Raw genomic sequence first — 23,070 nt, 5'->3', positions numbered from 1 at the left:
TAGAACTAGTTGTGTCATCCAACCTGTCTTCAGTTAGAGAGGATGGCAAAAGCCAACAAGAGCCCTGGTCATAAGTCCTCTAGCTCCAAGTCTATTACTTGCCTCACTAGTATCAATCTTATAGCTGAGCAAAGTTCCCCTTTCCCACCTGTGTATTGGAATAACTCCCCAGAGCAAGCAGTAGCAGCAGTACAATCCAGCTCGGAGTCTGTTTTACCAATTCCCCTGAGCTTGTTTATATATGTACCCCAATCAAGACTTGGCAAATACTTTGTAACTCACAGTAAAAGGCCTAGTCTGACTAGTAAAACACCTGCTTCGTTTAAAAATCAGTATGAAGATTACTGACTGCAACAGCATTTTAATTTCATTTCATAAACTCTGAAAAGAGCTCGCCTTCAGTGTACCTCAGTGTTGTTAGTAAATTGTGTCATATTTTAACCAGTCAGCAGGAAAACTTGCAGTTGTTTTACTGTAAAATAAGTGGTAGGACTTGCCAAGTCACTTGCTCTAAGTCTAGATTAGAAAAGTATTCTTGTGACAAATTAAGGCCTTAATTCTGAAATACACACTCGTATGTGGAGTTTTAGATAAATTCACACTACTTTTGTGCATGAAAATAATGATAAGCATCTTCACAATGGTTGTAGTTTGTTGCCTGCCTGTCTTCACGTGTTAGGATTGCAAAACTTCCCTCATGAATGTGCACTCATTCCAGACAGGGCCAAGTTCTGCCCTCTGTGCATTCACCCAACTCCCATCGAAGCAGGTGGGAGCTGTGTGCATGCTGTGAGTGCAGATTTTGGCCCAAAATGCCCAAATGAAATGCTTTATCAATATATTCTTTAAAAAAATAGTCCTTAAAAAAGTAACTCAGTTTTCAATAGGAGTTCAGTAGCTTTTTTTCTACATGCATGATCCCTCACCGTGGCATCACATTTAAGGATCCTGGCTCCTGTACCTGCCTGATGCCCTGACTGGGGTATTTCTGTTTTTTTAGAGAGGTTTAACTCAGCAAGCACCTGATTCTGAGAACTTGTCCTCTGAAGCCACTTATTTGGCAAAAGAAGAGGGTTTTTTAGCTCCAAAAAACCCTCCTAACCTTATTAAACTGTACACTCAATTAAATTCTAAAAAAAACAAACAAACAAACAAAAAAAAAAAACATCCAAATTACACATTTGTATCATGAAGTTTTCCTGTGATGATTTGCCTCAGTCATGCCAACACTTGAGATGTGAGAAACCTTGTAGGCATGAGCAGGGTTTAGAGCTGCCACCACAGGAGCAGCCAAAGGAATTGTAATGCTGAACATTGTTGAGATCCGTAGAACTGGGAACTTATTTCTCCATGGTTAAAATATAATTAATAACAAATTACAAATTACAACATCACCATATCATTGGCAGATAGGTACACATCAGCATTACTGGGGGTGACAGTAGTCACTGCAAACATTTATTGGTGGTGGTACAAAAAAAAAAAAAAAAAATTGAAATGATGCTTGGATCTTTCTAACTGGAGTGTTTGAAAAGATCCTGAACATTTCTCGGAGCTACTTATTCCTGCAACTGCATGTAGCTGAGGAACTAAATTATCAGTGTTTTAAGGCATTTCTGCATGACAGAAATGAGAAAAAATGCTCTAACAGCAAAGCAGTGACAGACAGCTAGTTTTCCGAATCTCCTGGAATGCCCCAGTTGTGGATAAATGAGTGCTATTGCAATGCTGAAATACTCCACATTTGTGAATTACAGTTTGCAAGATTTCAAAAATGTATTTGTTTTGGTGGCTATAGTTCATTCAGATAGTTTAAGAAAATAGAGGATATATTTTCATTCGTGGACAGCTGTTAAGCACATTCATTTTGCGTCACAGTTGCAAGAAGTCAAGTTTATTGTAATAAGACAGCTTTGAGATTAATTTAAACTAAAGCTTCTCGCTCGGTTCTCAAATTATTAGCAAACTGTTTTTAATGAAATCATAACAAACCAAAGCCATAGTCTGAGGAGGTACAATAATCACACAGAGGCTTATTTAACTCAAGTCCTGCTTTGTATGTTAGCACAAGACCTGAACACCAATGCTGGTGTACAACTGCCGCCACCAAGGCAATGCATTTTTGAATGTGTCTGTACCTCTTCACTCCTTGAAGCCCTCGTTGTGACATGAAATTTGATTTTGTGAATGCACTGACTGCATCCAAATGACCAACCTTTATGTAAGGCAGATTTTGTTTGTTGGGGGGAAGTGGGCGAGTTTTTACAGTCCTAACAGCTATGGATATGTGCATAAAAAATCCTCCTCCTTTTTCTTTATCCCCCTTCAAGGCCTGAGTGTTGGGAATATGTTCTATGTCTTTTCTGATGATGGGATCACAGTCCTTCAGCCAAATGAATGTGAAATCCGCAGGCACATCAGGCCCGAAGAGAGGATTTTCACGAGTTATGTAAGTCCTGAACCCAGCAGCTAGAGCTGACAGCTGGGAAAGTTTCTCTTAATCTCTTCAAGGGTTGTTACTACCAAAGGTTGACAGTTATGTTGTGACTTGGTGGGCTTGACATCCTTGAGGTTAATCATCTCCACTTGAAAATTAAGGGAACTATGCATGGGATAAACCTTGGATACATTTCCCAGACTGAACCACAGCTGGGAGGTAAATAAGGATGCAGTGAGGTTTGTTGTGCCGTGCTGGTCCTGTTGCCGAAGCAGAGACCCACGCCATCCCTGCTTGTTGTCTGACATTTACTGCCAGCACCAAGTTTACCTAATCCTTGCTGTAGGAAATTACAAGGAAAATTTGTTGCCATGTCAGTGAATTTCAAGCACTGGCTCGTACACAGGAGCTCAGTGTAGCAGGTGGGATAATGTGTGCCTGGAGGCTCTGAGAGGCCAGTGTTTTCTGTGACCTGTGTCACGTACTCCACTACAATAGCACACATCATGTACACACTCAGAAAACTTACATCTCCTAAAATACATCCAGAAATGCTTTGTTAATGCTTTGTTAACTCCTTCATTTACTTTTATGAAAATTCCGATTTACAGGGTAAACAGAACATGATCATGAGCCTAGCAGGCTGGGTTAGGCACTTCTACCATGGGCCATGATCTTCCTGTGAGTCTGTATTCATTGTTTTCTAAAACTCATACATTTGTGGTTGGTAGTGTTTTTTTATCTACTGGAATACTTTAACAGAACTTAGTTTGTACATAATATTAAGCCACACTTCAGCTGTTTCTACTTAAAGAAAGACATCTTGTGTTTCTTTTCCAAAGAGCTGTAAATATTGAAGAGGTGGTTCTGGAGAAACAGCTTGAAAATCACAGAGGAGAGCAGGCCCTTAAAGAAATAATGTCAGCACAGTGGTGGGCATAAAAGGGACTTTTATCGTTATTATTTGGCTGCCTTTCAGAGAGACCTCTGAGGGTTTCCCATGGATATCGTAGTGCCCTTTGCCATGGTATTGGGATGTTTGACTTTTTTTCCTCCCTTTTCTCTTTTAGCATCCTGAGTGTTTGCCATGTAGACAGTGATACCAGCCTACAATTTATAAGGGTTCCTACAACAGAAGTGTCCTCATTTGCTGTTAGAGGTGTAGCTGAGCAGTGTAACTGAAGGGCAGGTGATCCTCCCTGCTCCCCTTGGTTTGGGTGGATGCTGAGCAGAGCCCAGGCCAAGGAGCTGCTCTGTGCCTGGCACACTGCTGAGGATGAGGAGGGCAGTCTGGAGCCTGTCCGGTGAGGTCGAGCTGTTTAATGTCACTGGGTAGGGCCAAGCTGCTGTGTGGTACCAAATAAAATAATTACTTCGTGTTTTCCAGGAAAAGAAAGAAAATAATCCTCACCCTAATGGAATCCCTATGGAATTGTTTTCTGTGGTTTTCAAAGCTAACCTTCTTAGAGCTCCAGACCCTGAACTTGTAGAAATTAATCCTCTTTTCCTCTTTTTTTTTTTTTTTTTTTTTTTCGCAGGAAGAGATCTGTCCTAGAGTGGAAGGTGAAGGCACTCAATCCTGCCTCTGGGCTTCAGCGGTCAATGTCAGAGACAAGTATATTTATGTGACACAGCCTAAGCAGCACAGAGTAATGATAATTGATATCCAGACTCAGAAAGCCATACAGGTACCTACAAAGGGAAATCTTCATTCAGTGATGGCAAAAGTTCAAAAAGACTTTGATATAGGGAAATGAGCGTAGATTTTTGCCCAGTGGATCTGCTGACATCACTAAAAAGTTTGGCCTGTGTTGCTTTCACCCGTGGGGTCACACAGTCATTCACTGCTCTGAAATCTCACTGGCAGGAAGAAATTCCTTTATGGGGTGGCTGTCATCATCTCAGGGCTGTGTCTGCAGCTGGGCTTGCAGCTAACGTGGTAAAATAATGCTAGAACTAATTTCTGATATATGCTTACTGAGCTCCTCCCTGACCTCGGTTATAGGTAGGTTAGGAAGAGTGAACTGACGCAGGTATAGTTCAGGCAGAGAGTGGATCCTGATCTGCTGTAAGTAACAGAAGTTGGAGGGACATCTAGCCAGAAAATGGAACTGAGCAGCCAGATTTTCTATTGCTGGTGCTGCTGCTGATCCCCCTGTTGATGAGAAGGTAATTGTACAAAGCTGTACACATGAGCGTAAACGGTGGTACATGGGAATGTCTACAGTAAACTAATGTAATGTGTATTGTGTGCATAATGAAATACATGTGACTGTGTAAATATGTATGTCTCTTTTTTTAAAGTCCTTGGATGTTGACCCATTACCAACCAAGTTGCATTATGACAAATCCCATGACCAAGTGTGGGTGCTTAGCTGGGGTGACATGCGGAAATCCTCACCAACACTGCAGGTAAGCCCTTCTGCACCCGAGCCCTTGCCCTTCCTTTGCTTGACATCCTCAGTAGCAAGCTGCTGACTGGCTGCTTGCAGGTAATTAACAGCCTTTAACGGTCTGGATGTAAAGCTGCTTTTTCATTTACATATCTAGTGTGTTTTATTCATCCCTCTTCCGTCCATCCTCACATATTTTTCCTGCTGTTTAATTTGTTTTTGAGCAATGACTGTGCCATGGGCTGGCAGCAGGATGGCTTTGTTGCCAAGGTCTATTTTGTTTTAAGGCTGATGACAGAGCCAAGTGCCATAAAGTCATCCAGCACGGGCTGGCAGCAGACTGCGAGCAGCACGAGCATGCGATGCTCCAAGTCATTTGTGCAGCCAGCGTGAGTGCAGCTTCTTTTTAGCTTGATTGAGGTCTAAAAGCAGTGGGTACCAAGAAGCCTGAAAGAGCGTACTTTCTGCACAGAAATCTGTCACTCTTTAGCCTATTGGTAGTATTTCAGCAGAGGTGCAAGTCAGGTTGAGCAACACACATTCAGGGAAAACACAGGGTAAGGACTAAGTGCAGTGCACCCTTCTCAGACATTACGAAGACCTGCAATTTTTTCTGTCTGCAAACAATTTGCGTGCATTGTGTGTGAAAAGGAACATTGAAAGGTGAATGCATTGCACTGTGCCTCAAGATTTGTAACTCATTTCAGGATTGCTAGCCTATCGCTCTCAATAAGGTTAGAGCAAAACCACCCTGTTCTCTGCTTTGGTAAAGACATTTACCTCTTCTTGTCTTTCACGTGGAAGTCCAGGTTTTCTGTCACTTTCTGCACTAAGTTGCTACTTATTTTCCTTAAACTTTATCTATTTTTTCACTTCTCTCTCACAAGCCTTCGGCTTTCTTTTTCAGTGTTGATGGAGTATAATGCAGCAGAATTTTTATCACAGTAAAATGCAAATCTTTAACAGAGAAGGTGGTGGGTTTGTTAAGTGCTTCTGAAAACTATGTATTATGATTTAAATAAAAGAGAAAAAAAATCTCAAGGGTATGAAAGAAGCATGATCAGCAAAAATAAAACCTCGGGGACATGTTCTGCTGTTGGGTGTCAGTGACTGCACTGGAACGGAGCCAGTGAGCTCCCTGCAGCTGCTCACACTCAGTGTGGCTCTGACCAGCACAATGCTGTCGGGGCACAGTAATGCACATCAGCTTGGACATCAAAATTAGCTTCCTTTTCTGGATTGCCCTGGGGAACTAGCTTCTCTTGTGTAGGCATCTGACGGGGCATTTTGCTGCTGCTGTATGTCATATGACAAAGTGGACGCCAAACCTGATTTGATCCATCCAGACGTTCCGTTCTGCAGTAGTTATTTTGTGGCACCTGCTGCCCAACCTTTCTGGACCCATGGAAGACTCGTGAATATCTTTTTACCAGAAAATTTGCTTCTGGAGCTACATCAAAGCATTCCCAAACAGAGTGAGAGAGGCAGAGGAGAAGAGGGGCTGTGCTTTCTGACCTGAAAACCTGCCCATCTGTAGGCTACACCAGTCGTGAGGCTGCCCAAGGCTTTGCTGGAGGCAGTGCCCCCTGAATGTGGGATGAGCACACCGTGCAGTGCAAGGTAGCGTCCAAAACCTGCAGGCTTTCAGTTATAATGAGGAACAAACCTGCAGTTCTACACAGGCATTTTCAGCAGAAACAGAGTGGGGGCAAATCAACAAAGTTTTCTGAGGCAGTGCCACCAGCTTGCATCACCTAGGCACTAGCACAGTTTCCTGAACAGAGTATAAGGAGACAAAATGGGCTCTCTTTACCCTTTCCAGCTTAATTTCCTCCACCCAGCTGTGAGAGGTTTCTGTAATTAAAGGAGAGATGGCTCAAGCATGTGATTATTAAAAAGAACACACCGTCTGCACAGCTGGAAACTTGTTATGAGGCTCCAGCTCTCAGATAGTCCTTTCCGTTAGCTTTATAAAGTGCAGTTACACATGTGGAGAGTGGGATTAGCACCAGCATTAGCAGATCTTTTTCTTTTTTTTCCAACTGTCTTTCCCTGAAGGTGAGCAGCAACTAATCTGGTGAAGTTCGTTCTTCAAACCCGGAGTTGTTAGCCGCTGTCGTGCAATAAAATATCTTTTTTAATAAAAATGCTACTGTGTAAGTAGACCTAAGTTTCTACTAGTTCTGTGGAAGTCTGAGATTTATCAAACAGCCCGTGCAGCCGACTAATGGGATGCTGTTGTTCAGCCATTACTGGCCTTGTGAAAGCACTGTGCGGGAACAGGCATCTTTCTTGAGCAATATAATTGGAAGAAATCTAAATGGCATGGTCAGAATGGCCATCGGAACTGAGCCTTGTAGGGTTTTAGCATTTCCTGCAATGAATTATGTAGCTATAAACTCAGAGCAACTACTGTTGCACATTACATGAGCAGAGTATCCCAGTGAATAGACTAAAGTCGTCTTGAACCAAGCAAATAATCTGAGTATTTAACTTCATTAGTGAAAACTTCTGCTTCTCCGTGTCCGGAGCAGTGGGGGAGCAGAGTTTCTGTGGCAGCAGGGGTGTGGGCTGTGCCAGGGGGTGGCACAGCGGGAACAGCAAAAGGGACTTGCTCTGCTCCCCCACAAGTCTTATATGGTGCAGTAGGTGGATGAACAGGTCTTTTCCTTCAAAGTGATAATTGTGAGCTGTGAGTTAGTGTCTGAGCCTTCGAGCTGGTAAATTATCACTGCACACCTAAGTGAGATTAATAAATATGACCGTGAAATAACTGTTTATTTTAGACAGCAAGGAATAAATTATTGTGGTCTTAGTGTTGTCATGCTATTTCAGCTCCCGCATGACTGCTCTTTCTTGCAATATAAACGTCTTATGAAAGTAGAGCTGTGTACTTACCTTACAAATGTCAAGCCTCAAATACTATTTATTAGCACACCTTTTTCAAGGCAGCTACACCAAACAGTATTTTGAGGTCGTTAATCAATTTGAGTCTACTGCATCCTTGGGAAAAGCCACTCGCCACCGTGTATGACTGTGTAATCTGTATTTACCTTTCTGCTTCTCTTGCACACAACCTTGTGTGTATTTATTGCAGGTAATACCAGAGGCGAGTGCAGGGGAGTATCAGCATGTTATCCGCACGCCGTTTGAAGGAGTGGATGACTTTTTTATACCACCTACAAATCTTATTATTAATCACGTCAGGTAAGAAATCCTCTTAATGAATATTGACAGTGACCGTACTGCTCATTTCTAGTGAGGATCTGTCTAATAATCTTACAGCCCTTTACAAATGTTAATGAATGAATTTGTGATTGAGCTAAGTATTCTTGTTTCCATTTTCACGCAAGAAATGGAGAAATGCCTGAGCAAATTATTTATAGTTACTCATCAGATCAATGAAACAGTGAGAATCAAACCTCAGCTTCCCTTAGCCCTTGCACGGGCATTCAGACTTCAGCTTGGTCAGCCAGTCCTTAGCAAAGCACAACATGCTGCCATGGCTTGTTTGTGCTGGGAATTTGGTGGCCAAAAATCTGGCTTCCTCATCTCAAAACCTCTTTTTGGATCAAGGATTTATTGCCAAAAGTGGTAAAAGTTTATGCTGCCTGAAGCATAAAGCATGGTCCTTCCACATGTTTCCAGCTCCTTACCCATTCAAATATTAGATGTGTGTGTGAGGTGTAAGGTTTGAGCAGAAACATGATATGCACTGCGCATTAAAAAGAAGAAAAAAAACACCTCTACAAACCATCAGTTTTGAATGTTAATGTGATGTAGTGGTTAATGAGATTGCATAAGTTACATACTAATAACTTGGAGTAATACTGACTGCTTCCCAGCAGGAACAGGAAGCCTCCCATTAAAGTTATCAAAATTGATGATAACTACAAAGCAATTTATACTGTTCTTACCATGTTATAACATAACAACTACTTAATCATCTCCTGTCACCAATATAGTTTAACTAACTTAAACACTCCAAAAATCATAATGTAGCTCCTTACAGTAAGTGTAGATTCCCTGCAAGGAACACTGAGGTCACAAGTAAATTATTATGTGTTGAATCTGATCCAAAATAAATAACTTTGCTTCTTGAAGCACAAAATAAGACATACTTCATGGCTTTCATTCTTAATTTTTCCCTACCTCACTTTTCCAGTTTGCTTTCAAACTATTGGTATGAATAAGAGTAGTGCCAGGAGGTAGACGACTGCTGAACGTTAAAGACTGGGATGAGGAGGTACAGTCTGGGTTTAAAGACAGGAAAATTGAACCATTTTTTTGTTTATTTTCTTTTAGATTTGTTTGTTTGTTTGTTTCAGTGTGATTAATCAGCTGCATACAGATGATCTTCCAGGAAAAATATTAAAGGTAGACAACTGCCTATAGTTTTCCATGTGCAAAGCAGAGAATGCTGTGCCTAATTTCCTATTTCATTTGTTCAGGGCCAGATCTTTGTCAGTTCTCTCTCACCTTCAGCACAAAAAAATAATTTCTCACAGTCTAATGAGACTTACCGGGATCATGTTCTAAATTCTCCACTCAGAAACAATAAATGGCGATTCCAGCATTTCCCAGGAAGGTGAATATTTAAGCAATCTCTTCTGAGAGCCAAAAAATATTTGTATGCAAATGTTCCTGCATATGTATTTCAGCTGCCTGTTATTTCAGATGGATATCTAGAAATGTATCCATTTTTATTAGTTCCCAGGGTAGATTGCTGCCTATTAAAAACTCTCTAAGTGCAAGGTTCTCGTTGAGATTTCAGATCACAGATTTCATGCAAGCACTGTGCCTCTTCTGCAGCTGTGTGCACATAAAACACATTCTGACCCACTTTTTTAAATTAAAGTTTATGATAAGAACCATTTTTAACTTCTTCAGGCATTTGGCCAAGTATTAAGGAAGTCTCAAAAAATGCTGTAAGGGAAAGCATTTTTTAAAGTGTACTTAAAATGCATTCATCCAGGAGAAATACAAGTGTCATATCCAATTTCCCCACACACAGTGCACTACGAATCTCTACTGCAGATATTTTGTGAAGTCTCTAATGGATGTGAGTGTAATGGGAAAATGAAAGGCTTAGCCCAGTGATTTTCATGGAATCATACACTACATTGGCTCGTTCTTTAGAAATGAAATCATTGCTGAGTGTCTCATTGACAGAGGGATTAAGAATAAAAAAATAAACCCAGTGTTTTAAGCAAAATATCTATTATCTGCACGCAAGCACAGTCGTCCATGTTCCAAAAAGCAATTTTACATCTTTTAGGGAAGAGATACAAAACTAAGCACTCACTTCATTTCCTTCTCTTCGCATTGAATGGATGAAAAGATGTAAAATTAGTTTTTGTAAGTCAGTGCCAGTGACCTGTGAATCCAGGGGAACACAAACAGGCTGCTTCTATGGGCTCCCTCTCAAATTAAGCAGAAACCTTTCTGGCCATTCTTGACCTTTTTTGTCTTCAGCAAAGGTCAGGTGTGCTGCAGCATGTATCTTTTAGAGAGCATTTATTCTCTGCTCACTGTTGTCTGCCCTCTCTGGAGCATGAAAACAAAGACCACTTTTCTGCAGCGCACCCTTGCTCATTATCTGCCCTGAGAAATGGTTTCCACCTTTCCTGGGCTGGCAGGACGGTGCCTAAAACAGCCTGCTCCATGCCTCGGCCTCGCAGCTCCTGCAGTGGTCCCCAGGCACCAAAGGCACAAAGTACACGTCAGAGCTGCCCTCAGATGCTCTAATTTGGGCACGTTGGTGTTCGCTCCGTGGTTATAAACGTAGTTCAAAGGTGCTCTCTGCCCCCAGCCTGACAGGGAGATGCTCTCTGTTGAACACTTTCATGTTTCGAGGAAGTCTTGAGTATCTAATGAATTACTTCTACCTAGAACTGGAACAGATTCGATACATAACTGGTCAATGTGCTTACCTACCAAAGGAAAAAAAAAAGAAAAAAAAAAAAAGCCTTGCTATTCCTGTTGTAAATTGGTCTTCCTAATAAAAGACTTGGAATCAAATACCCAAATACATATCCAGGCTTCCAGGATCAGTTGCTGATTTGCACTGAAATGTATTCCTCCTTTTAGTGCATGTTAGAAGCACTAAAACAAGAGAGGTTTCTTGCAGAAACCACACGGCGTTATTGCACAGAAAATTAAGAAGACAGTTTCCCAGTTCTGATGACTCTCCTCTTCTTTCAAGCACACCATCAGAGTCATGTCTCCTCAGTGTCCTGTTTTCTATTTCAGATTCGGCTTCATCTTTAACAAATCGAAATCCGCCGTCCACAAAATCGACCTGGAAACCGTGACCCACGTCAAGACCATCAGCTTCAGAAACTACAGCTGCGTGCCGCAGGCCATGGCCTACACCCACCTGGGCGGCTACTTCTTGGTGCAGTGTAGGAGGAACAGGCTGCGGGCTGCCTCGCCGCAGCTCCTGATCGACAGCGTTACCGACGCTGTCATCGGCACCAACAGCGACGTGTCGGGCACCCCGCACGTCTCCCCGGACGGACGCTACTTGGTCAGCGCGGATGAAGACAGTGGCAGGATCAAAGTCCAGGCTGTAACTGTCCAGGGGGAGATCAAGTTGATTTATGACTTACAAACAAACATACACGTATCCGATCTGACATTTCAGCCCTCTTTCACTGAAGGCAATCAGTACTATATATATGCTACTTCACATTTGCAAACAGATGTGCTTTTTGTAGAGCTGTCAACGGGGAAAATGAATGTACTGAAGAATTTAAAGGACCCTATCACATCCAAAGACTGGCCCTGGAGCAGCCACAACAGAATTATGAAAGACAGTGGATTATTTGGACAGTATCTCATTACACCAGCTAAAGATTCATTGTTTGTTATAAATGGGAAGCAAAATACATTACGGTGTGAGGTTTCGGGTATAAGGAGGGGTAACACAGTGGTCTGGGTTGGAGAAGTATGAAGAGCAATAGCAGTAGAGCCTTAGGCAGGCAAGTACCAGTTGGACCTTTACACTGCAACAAATGAGCAGTAGCATTGTATATTTTTACACTGGTAAAGAAAAAAAAAATGAAAAAACAAAAACCCCCTGTATAGGCTTCATGGTACAACACTGGTCTACTTGCAAGTTTTATAAGGTATGCTCTGCTAATAGGAAGTGGTTTTGAAGGGTTATTTTTTATTTAGGGGTATGATTTGTGGTTATGAGAAAAATGCTGGGAAGCGAATAATATCTCCACTGAGATATCACATAAGCCACAAAACCTAGCGAATCTGTAGAACAAAACAGATTTTGAGTTTCCGTATTGAGGAGCTTTTATGTTATGTTCAAGCCATCCGTTTTCTTTCCGTACGCCTTGCCCGCTCGCTGTGCTGGCTGCCCCACCTGATGACTGCAGTTAAAATTCACCTTTGGATGACGAGGGAAAATAAGCATCAGAGAGCAGTTTTCAAACTGCAGAAACCTAGGAGAGCGATTTAATGAAAACTGATCAGTTTTCTCTGCAGGATGGCTTTGGGAGGATTCACGGATGTGATTTCAGAAGGAGGCATAACAGAAATAGTAACTGTCAGCTCGCTTTCTTCTGTGCTTAATTTTGCTCCTGGTACTACTGAAAGCAATGTTATGAGTCCTGCCTCTTCTAATGCATATGTGTATGATTGCATGTGAGAAATTTGGCATGAAATATCCAGGCCATTAGAGTGGATAAAAGCCAGAAAGCACTGGGGGGTCAGAGTTTGTGTAAAAATATTTATGGAGAAGGGGGGCATTAGTCCTTAAGTAGCTTGTGAGTCCGGTCAGCTTGGGCACAGGATGCAAAATCTGCTCTTCAGTGGGCAGAGAATTAGTTATGGCTGTTCCCACAGGAGGCAGCAACGCTTCTAGAAACTGTTGGTTTCTCTCATTAAATATTTAGTAGTACTGAAGTCACTGGGTTCTTCACGAAATAATGGCTACAATGGCGTAGGGTATTTTAAATAGGAAACTCACTCACTTTCTAGTTGTAGCCTTAATTTTCAGGCATTCTGGGAAACAATTTTTCTTTGTATTTTTTTTTTTCTCTCCATTTCTAGTACACTTCTTTATAGTCAATTATCTTTTAGTTATGAGCAAAGAGATTCTTGTAAAACCAGCTGAATTACCCTAGAATGCAACAGCTGGCATTGAAAAATTTAAGTTCAGTTCTCATAAAAGTATAGATCCATTTGCACATTTGGAAAGATATAAAAACTTTTTTAGTTGTTTTTCTTTTTTCTTCTTTTTTTTTTTTGTAACTTTCTGTGTTCATCACCATGAAGTAATCAGGGCAAGAGCAGCTATGGCTCGCGAAGTGGTGCAAGCCATGGGAGCACCACGGCCACTGCGAACAGATGTCTGCGAGCAGGTGGATCCCACGTGCTGCTTTGAAAATGTGGGCTTGATGTTGGTGAAAGCTCTCTCTGAAGGTAAACATCTGTTGCCTCAGAGCCACACATTGGCCTTTTGAAAGACCCAGCTCCTTTCGAGAGCGACCTTGGTGCCCAGAGTTTGTACGAAGGAAGTGCTGCACACATCCAGTGATATTTTAGTGGCGCAGTAATTATTTTCCAAGACAGATGCTTGAAGTCACCCATTTCACAATGCACACAGAGGGATTTTTACATGAGAAGGATGCAGACTAGCAGTGGTAATCTTTGCTTTAAATGTTCAACTTTAACCAAAAGAGAAGCATTTTAGCATGGCTGTAGACCTGAAGTATTTTAAACCATTTCGGTTCTATAGAGAATATATAAAAATCTGTTCAGACAGACGAGAACGGGAGATGAATCCTATGAATTCATTAAACATGGAGTCCTTTAAATTGCCCTTCAACACCCATAGGCTTAAACCTACATGTGTTTTCACTTATGAGCCATAAGGGTTAGAAGAGACTATCCCATCATTGCAACACAGGCATATAAAAGAGATTGGCATAGCCTTCCTTTAGCAATGCATGGTGTCCATGATTTTGTACTCATCTGGTTAGGAAACATACCCATGTCAAGAAAAGGAGGAGACCAGCTTTGTAAGTACCTTTAAATATGCACAACTCCTTTCTTGATTGAAGCTGTATCCATACATTGCAGTCATCCTAAATGTGTTTTACTAAGGCCAAACACTGCTCTCGTGTTATCTTTTATGACTTCTTGACTATTTTATTATGCCTATGTTTCCCTGTAGAGACGTTCATTGTGTCATAGATCAAATATTACTTTTTTAAGAATATTTAAAAAAAAATGTAAATATCTGTTCAGGTAAATATTCTTGAGGCTGGTTTATATATAGGCTGTGAAAGATGTGTAACAGACCTCACTTCTTCCTGTTTGTTGCAAACTATTGGAATAGCGTTCACTTGAAAACTCCCACTTGGACCTTTCAAAGATGTTCCCTTTCTTCCCCTTCAGCCCAAGTTCTGGTGATGTGTTTTCTAAATTATCCTAACGGCTATATATCATACTTAGAAAACGAAGTACAACTTAGATTGTCCACACTACTTGTGAACAGTTCCAATGATGGTCAATTCTGACATTAAAGTGCTGCACATTTGTTACTCTGATTTTATTTTTTGTTATGACATGGAGATTTTATATATACTCAAAAAATGTCGTCAAAAAGTCCTTTTTGCCTTCCAGCTCTGTCAGAAGGAGGGTGCATTGCCTTATTTGCAGTTTCTTTCCCACTCTCTTGGTGTTTTCCACCAATTAACAATTAATTCCTACCTAATAAATTGATTAATTAATCACAGTGATTAATTGAAATTAAATTAAAGTGAAGTAATGACCATTTAGTTATTCCATATCCGTTGGGTATTCTGACACTCAGATCACAGAAGAAAATGATTCCTGGTTGACAATGAGACTGGTCCCAAGATCAGATGCGTTTTCCATTCAATGATGAGGCTCAATAGCAGTGTAATGCAAATAGTGTTTCCCCTTAATATTTCCCTTAATATTTCCATGGTCTAAATAATTTTATTTTTTTCTTGACCTCACTATAGAGCCCAGTGACTATTTTGAAGCTCTCCGTAAATTGGAGAGAAAAGTCACAAGTGCCTTGCGTTGGAATCTGCGACACCCTGTTCTTACCATTTAATACACCAATTATTTTTTTAACCTCTACCAGAAGTAACCCAATTTCCTAAAGGGCTTCCATGGGCAGAGGTAGGCACACCCCTGGGATCGGTGACTGCTCAGCTGCCCCTGCCAAAAGGGACTTGGCCTTTAGGGCTGCTGAAAGACATTTCACCCCCGTGGAAAGGATTTGGCTGTCGGGCTGTGTTGACCCCCATGAACACGGCTTTGCCCGAGAGACACAGGAGTCCTGATGACCTGTTGACAAGTACTTATTTACTTGATTTATACCATGATTATGTCTTAATTACTGCAGTGCCCAGCAGCGTGCTAGGTACTGTGTAAAACAGATCAGGAGGCCAAGCTCTCTGCTCTGTAAGGAGATAACAGCTAATTCCCTGTCTGACCTTACAGCAGGTCACCAAAATGATGGAAAAGGAGGAACTGGAGCTGGGGGAGATTAAAGAGTTGACATGAGTGTACAACCTAGTGGTTAATCAACAACGTGGACATGGCATGATGCCTGCATACTTTTTTCTAAGCACCCCTTTGTCTCTCCCCCATTCAGGGCGTTATTTTTAGCAAACATTTAAAGGGGGACTTTCTTAGCTGTTCTTGGTTTTCGTTGAACCCCTGGGACTGGGACTGGACCACTTGGCCCCAGGGATTTCCCCGTCTTACTGTGTATCCTAAAACTCACGCGTGGATAATTTGTCCCCTAGAAAATCCGGAGTAAATCCTGCTCATTCAAACAAAGTGCGTGCTGCAAGGCAAGCAGCCAGCACCTGGTTTCTGTGCTGCGTTACATCTGACACTACACTTACTGCCTGACTCACAGCTTTGCACATTTTTTCTTGAATGCACCCCCAAAAAAAATGTGCAATGCAGTTAGGTTATGGAAAACACAGCAGAGGTCAGCTTTATATTTACCTACTTGCTCCTGGAGCTCATTCCCCTGCCCACCCTCTCCCTGGTGCTGAGCATGGGATGAGCTCCCAGCCAAGCACAGCATGCAGGGGATACGAGCACCAATGACAACCTGTAGATTGCTCGAGGAAGACCCAGACACCTGCAATGCCAAACTTTTTCAAATGGCAGCAACAAGAGGATTGGTTCTTTTCTAATAATGATCTCTGAAAATAAATAAAATAAAAAAAATAGGAAGGATGTTGCACATGACCCTGAAAAGAGAGGACAGGCAGGCAGGCAGATGTATTTCACCTCTGCTTACATGTGGAGAAAGCCAGGATGCCCCAAAAATGCAAAGATCCTGGCTTGGGACTGGTGCCTGAGTGGTGGGACTGAGCTGCACTGTGTGCCACTAAGGGGCAAACACAGAGCCATTAACTCTTTTTATGTTCTTTATTTATTTTCTTTATTTTTTTTGAATACATTCCTCATGCAATGACAGCTGGCCAGTGCAGCCTGATTTATTTGTCAAAATACCCTGGTTGCCCAAGTCCCTGGCCACCCAGTACACGTAGACAGGGCAGGATGGTTGGAGCAGGACCAGCCCAGCCGCAGCACTGGCCAAATCACTGCCCATAGCTCTTCATTGCAGCACTGTGTTTGTACTGAAATATGCAGAGCCTGGTGGGGAGATGCACCCGAGTGATGTTAGTCCTCACAGACATGACGGGCTTGTAGAGAAGCTCTGCTTTCCTTCGCTTTCCTTCTTCTCAGTAATTTTATTTGTCCTTGATTGTAACAAAAAGGAAACATCTTGAAAAGGGATGAAAACTCATGCAAGTGGCACAAAAAACAAAGGTAAAAAAGGTTCTTGCAGCTCTCTTCTTATGTCTTAGAGTTCGGGAAATGCAGGGGAGTATGGGTCATATTTTCTAAATGCTTGCAGTTGCAAGACAAAAAGCAAGAAAAAACAACAAGAAGAAAACACCATTATTTTTGTTAAACAGTTCCCAATATTAACTTCAAAACAGAAAAAGCCCTGCTGCAGTGCCTCTACCGTGCAAATTGCCACTGCCTAGAGGCTTGTTTAATTAAGCACTTCAGCATCTCACCCTTGGCAGTCCGTGGTGCCTTTGACACTTGTCCAAAGCCATCAGATAAAGGCAGTGAGCACAGCAGCGAGCAGCCAGCCAGCTGCGCCCAGTAAACAAGACAAGCACTAAATCAAACAAGACGCCCATCCCAACACACGAAGGTCAGAGCACTGGCATTTCCAGAAGTAAAAATCAAATTCCCAGATTAGCAAAGGTTTCTCCCGCAGCCACATGTGTGTGATGCCATGCACGGCTCCATGCAGCTGGCCCCAGGGCCTTGCACCATCCTCCTGCTCGTACACTGAAATCGTGGCAGAGCAGGGAGCTGAGCGTTACCTGAAAAGGAGCTTTATTTATTTTTTACTGCAAGGAGTACTGCAGGGGAAGAGGTTTTAATGTTTTATTTAAGGCCGTGATAAACCAGATGCTAACTGACTTGGGGAGGAGGAGAAGGGCTGACATGCGGGGAGCAGCATAACTTCTGCACACAGCATTTGTTTGGAGGGCTTGCAAAGCCTGGCCTGAGCATGGTCCAGCATCTCAGACTCCCACTTCCCTTTGGCAGGTCCAACCAAGCTAGGAGAGAGCAATAAAGCATCTGCTAGTCATTTCTATTATAAATAAAGAAAGAAAAATAAAAATCTGCATTAGTTCCTGCTTTCAATCCCCCAGACCACTGCGTGCTGTAAGCTGCTTCTGAGCTAGACATCAGACCCGCACAGCCTGTTGTGCAGGCAGTCAGGTATGTCTGATATATTACATCGATCTGTATTTGCAGTGCTGCATTGGGCTCATCTTATTTATGCAGGGACACCAAAACTGTTACTTTAACACGCGGTGTTGAGAATACTGGCAGACCACAAGTAGAGGCTTACTTCTGGCTTATTAATTGCCCTCTGTAGCATCACCTGCCTTCAACTGGCTGATCTGAAACGGCAGATACCCCACCTAACAGATCAGCTTCAGGCTGTTGTCTTCACCCAGAGCATCATCCCGTTAGTCCTCATGCAGTTATAATCCCTGCCCCTCCTGAGCACAGCCAAAATGCCCCTGAGAGGCCCCGTATCCCTCGGCAGTTTTCTGACCCCCCAAGCTTTCTAAGCAAGAAATCAGCGCTGTATGAAACACAACTTCAGGGGTGAAGTCAGCCAGCAGTGCAGGAGAAATGATGGATCAGAAGGCACAGCAGTGCCCTGCATTGCTGTACCATCAAAGAAGCAGAGACCCGCATCGTGCCCTCTCACATTTTGGTCAGCAAGACTGGAAAAGTGCACCTGAGCCTGCTGTGGCATTAGTTAAAGGGTCTGGCATTAAAATAAAAATCAGCAATGTAGTGTATATACATCAGAATATCAGATAGGGGAAGGGGGGGAAAGAGGAATATATATATATTTTTTTGCTTTAGAAAGAAAAGCAATTGCTGTATAATCGTGCAGTTTAAATACAGTTTAAAATAGTACACTATGGTTTAAGGACGCAGTATCTCCTGGAAGCCCTGTGTGCACTCATGGGAAAAATAATCGCATCCCTGAAGTGTACCAACTAAACTAAGGTCCCACTTCTGAAGGCACAAAGCCCTCCCAAGCACAGGACAGTTGTCCTGCCCCTTCCCCATGGACAAATATTTGAGCATGTGGCCAGAAATAACAACCCAACAAATTATGTGCCTCTCTTCAAGTAAAAGGCAAACATCTTATTTCTTTCCCAGATTTCATTGAGAACACTGAAAACTAATGAAAATTTGTGATTAAATAGGAAAGCTGTGGCTCAGGAAAAGAAAAAGAAAAGGAAAAAAAAAAAAAAAAAAAAAAAAAAAAAAAAAAAAAAGAGGAGTCTCTGCCTGATTCATGCCCTGCTGCCCATGCAATGCTCCAACACACCAACAGCACGTCCTCCCTTTCAGTCCCACTAAAAATCAGGGTCATTTGTCTCAAAACAGAGTAATAACAATATTCGGTGCTGAACGCATACACTGGAAAGTGTGTGATGAAAAAAAATAGCTTAGCCTGAAAAAAAAATCTCCTCTTGTAATGCTCGTACACGTGAAATTTCCCACTTATTTGTAAAATATATAAAAGTATTTTTAATACATTAACTTTAGTAGAGATTTGTACCAACACAGAATTCTTGTGTGGCATTTGAACTACTCTCGTATTTGCTGTGCTGTGTTGTGCTGCACCACGGACACTGTGCCAGTAACACCTGGGCTGCAAGAGGAGGGGCAAAAGGGAATCCCACAAAGTGCTCTCTCTAGATACACTGGAAATGCTCTTTTTCCATAAATTTTATAATAAAACTTAAACTCATGCTGGCATTGTCTGTTTTATCCTTTCATTGTTGGGATTATTGGTGACCTCCCTTCTACAGTGGGTGTTAAGTCTGCAGTCGGTGGCTTTTAGAGGCACACCGACACGCATGGTCAAAATGCAGGCCATGTGATGAGCACGGCTCCTCTCTGCCCTCAAGAAGCAGCCCCTGCACTGTAATTTCTGTGCATACACACGAGGCACGTGTGGGATCTGCCACCCGTCACCGCCAGGGATGAGTTTCTGTCAAGCAGCTACAGGAGCCCAGGGCCTGGGGACCGAACCGCAGCGCGTCCTCTGCTGCCATCAGCGCCGCGGAGCTCGGCCTGAGCCCTGTGAGGTCCTACAGCAGCTCCTGGGATGGTGCAGGGCACGGAGCAGGGCAGCCCCTGCAGATTGATTCATCTGTGTCCATCCCGTTACCCATTTTCTGGGTAAGCCCTGGGGCTTGGTGCACGCAGCTCCGGGAGCTTTGTCCTCGGCATCGCGGGCAGAGCTGAGGTCGGGGTGGGAGCTGCAGTTTAGGGGCGCTTTCGAGGTGTCAAGGGCTGGAACAGGAGAGCTCCTGCTTTTCCCATGCTCAGGTACTATGTCTCTCTGTTCCTATATTTAAGAGTGGCCTGACATTCCTGTGTATTTAATTCATAATTACAAGTTTGGCCTGGGAAAAATTAGTCTGCCTTCACTTGGACCTATTGTAAGGCTGAGACACAGATGGCTGATTATCGAAATGTCTAATAGCATCTTTGTGAGAGTCCTAAGGCAAAAGAAAAAAAAAAAAAAAAGGAAAAAAAAAAAAAAAAAAGCACTTCTGACAAGCATTATTTGCTGAAACAAATTCCATTTAATTAAGACATGAAGTCTGCAGTGAAAGACATCCTGGCTTGTCAACAGTATTAGCTGCAGCAAATGCTGCTAGAGGTTATGCTTTGCATTAAGGCTGAGTAGTAAAAGACAGGAGCTTTTTGAAGAATTTCTGAAGTCTTCCTGTGCAGCAAGGCTAAGCTGGTCATTTTTCTTGTATATTATTCTTCTTCAGAAGCTCAAGTCAGTGCTGGTGAAAACACCCAGCCTGACTTCTTTGGAGGTTAAAATCCTCTCTGTGCCCTAAAAATTTCACCATCAGGGGCTGCTCTGCATGCCTTGCCCCAAGCTCTGCAGAGCCGCAGCAGCCCTGCAGCACTGCAGCACTGCCCCCGTCACCACCTGGAGGTCCTGATCCTCACCAGCTGGGCAATATCACACCTGAGATTGAAGAAACCTGGGGCTCAGTCCCAGGCAGCCAGGCCCCACGCGCTCCGTGGGACTGATTAAAGCAAGGAGGGGCTACAGGCAGAGCCGGCTGCTCGAGGTCCGCAGTGTCCCATATGGCAGTAAAACCATTCAAGGAGAAATTATGCAGATAGTCAACACGTTCGAGCCGAAATGAATTATGTTGAAAACATCAGCACAAGTAGCAGTCAATTTGTGTTACGGTCAACGAGCGCGGCTTCATTTGTTTTCTCCTCTTAGAGGCCCCAGGGGGCTCCGGGGCCGGGGATGCGCTAATGAACACCCTGAAGCTGCGGCTCCTGCAGCCGTGTGCGACACTGCCAGGGGGGAAAAACGCTCACAAGTAACAGCGAGCGTGCCAGCAACACCTTCAGCCCCTTGCACATCTGGCAGCTTGTTTCCCAGACGCATCTGAGGGCATTTTAATGGAGGCGGGATGTTTTCGGCAATGGGGGAGGAAGAAGGGCAGCAGTGAAGGTGCTAGTTTTGAGTTCTGAAATTCAGATGCAGGCGGACTCCCAGCGCTTGCTGCTCTCTCTCACTTTCCCTGGATGTCCTGCAAAGCCACTTTGCAGGATCTTCATCTTCTGAGCAAAACCAGGTAAATGCATCACCCCAGGTTATTGTCCCAGAAGGAAAAAAAAAAAAAAAAAAAAAGGTGCTTAGTAGATGTGCTTACCTGGAATTACATCAAAAATGGCATAAAAAGGAAAACCTGGCCCCAAGAGCCCACTGACTGCTGTTCACCACCTTTCTATGAGCAGGCTTACATCGAGCTGCAGCTTCAACCACCCTGTGTGATTGAGGACAGTGGTGGCACGGCAGGCACAGGGTCCCATGTCCACGGTAGCAATATCCTGACCTCTGGATATGGTGCAGGACTGGGGAGCTGCAGGGGGCTTGGGGTCAAAAACACCCCTCCCAAACATCACCAAGGCAGTACGGAGGTTGTCTTCACAAGCACCAAGTGAGGCTACAGAATGTGTTAAATTCGTGTTTATGTAAATGCTTTCAGCAATAAAACCTAACCCACTGGCAGCTGTTTCAAAGTGTTTCTTTAAGTCAGCCAAACAAATCCCCGAATTACCGTCTGCAGCAAGCAAAATGCAGACACGCCATTAAGCCAGGCTGTAAATATTGTTGAAAAGCACACTCTGACCAATAAATTAGGAGTCGAGGTGGCAACGGTGTTAATGCAAGCCTGGAAGGAGATGCTCACTAGGGGCAAGTAATGTATTCGCAGTGCTGCAGGAGAGGAGGGAGGCGGCTGATGGATGCCACACGCCTGCAGAAGAGCTCAGCCCACAGGCAAGTGCCTCGTGGCCGAGGGGCAGGCCTGCAGTCCTTCCAAAAACCTCCCTGGGAGGCCAGGACAGGATGGGGGGCAGCAATTTGCTGAAAACTCAGTGCCAGAAAAAAGCCCAGGTCGTCCAGCCCCAGTACAGGCCGGGTGAACGCGGTGAACGTGGTGTGTTCCAAGGATTTCCAGTCCTTACTCCAGCAGAAGGAAAATGTGCATTAGGCAAACTTCATGAATTCCTTCAGAAAGCTTCAAGGCGAGCTGTTGTGTCCAGGGGCAGAGCTGGAGGAAAACGGGAGGCTCCGTGTTGGGGCTGTGTGATCGCTGCCCCAGCAGAGGCTTTGGCAGCCCATGGCATCCTCTGAATGCTGATAAACCACAGCCCATCGCTGCCTCCCCTGCTTCCCCAGGTAGTCTGGGAGGCTGCAGGAGGCAGAGGGCACTCCTGATGTAACAGCCTTCAGAAGGGGGGGCTTTGGATCTACATCAATGAAAAAGAAACACCCAAAATAATTGTGCCCATCTCCGACACTGTCACTGTCAGCAGTAGCAGCACTTCACCACCACTTTTGGCTGGGAGATGTGGAGAAGAGAAGGTCGTATGAAGGTATTAGGAGATGTCACGGTTAATTCTGAGCTGCACAGAGGTGCCTGGCTGAGGACATCCCCTCCTATTGCTGGAGCACTGGGCTGGAGGGCTGGCTTCACCTGCGAGGAGACCTGTGCTATAACGAGATTAACACCAGCGACTGCCTGAGAAAGCTGCAGCTCAGCAAATGGGTTGAAAGCAGTGCCAGCAGATGGTTATAAGGGATCCTTGGCTCTGCAGGACCCCCAGGGACCCCTGTGCTGGGCGAGGCAGTCATCCTGCTGCGGGTGCAGGGACAGGGCAGCGCCGGTCACCACAGCCCCACTACGTGGAAGGGGGAGCCAAAAATGGCACAAAATCTAATACAACATTACCATAATTCTTCAACAGGTCAGACACACTGAGTGGCTTCCAGCATACTTATGTGAAAAAAAAATAATAACAAAAAAAATAAATGAAAACCACACTTTTCCTCATTACTTATTTACTTTTGCTCCTGAGGTTAAATTAAGTCAACGTGTCAAGTGGCTTGGGGGAGACAACAAAGCTTTGCAGGATGAAACTCAACACAGGGTGGAGGTTTCCAGCCCGCAGGGCTTCCCGTAGAGCTGTTCCCCCAGGCAGCAAAGCAAAGCACCGCAGGTGAAGTGGGAAATGTCCCTGCGAGCCCTTCACTGCCTGGGCTCA

At 43.7% G+C, this 23,070-nt stretch overlaps 1 protein-coding gene across 2 annotated transcripts in view; it reads left to right on the top strand.

The window, feature by feature from the left end:
* FSTL4 (follistatin like 4) overlaps positions 1–14,587 on the top strand; it is a 368,576-nt gene extending 353,989 nt beyond the window's left edge. For both annotated transcript variants that reach the window (XM_084535690.1, XM_084535689.1), the window contains 5 exons: positions 2,331–2,449; positions 3,976–4,125; positions 4,742–4,849; positions 7,928–8,037; positions 11,083–14,587. In XM_084535690.1, the coding sequence (XP_084391816.1) occupies positions 2,331–2,449; positions 3,976–4,125; positions 4,742–4,849; positions 7,928–8,037; positions 11,083–11,785 (1,190 nt within the window). In that variant the 3' untranslated portion in view covers positions 11,786–14,587. The remainder of the gene's footprint in view (positions 1–2,330; positions 2,450–3,975; positions 4,126–4,741; positions 4,850–7,927; positions 8,038–11,082) is intronic.
* Positions 14,588–23,070: the final 8,483 nt, after the last annotated feature.

This window comes from Aythya ferina (genome assembly GCF_964211825.1).
Source record: "Aythya ferina genome assembly, chromosome: 14".
In the NCBI taxonomy this organism is placed as follows: Eukaryota; Metazoa; Chordata; class Aves; order Anseriformes; family Anatidae; genus Aythya; species Aythya ferina.
This window is presented reverse-complemented; position numbering and strand designations above follow the sequence as displayed.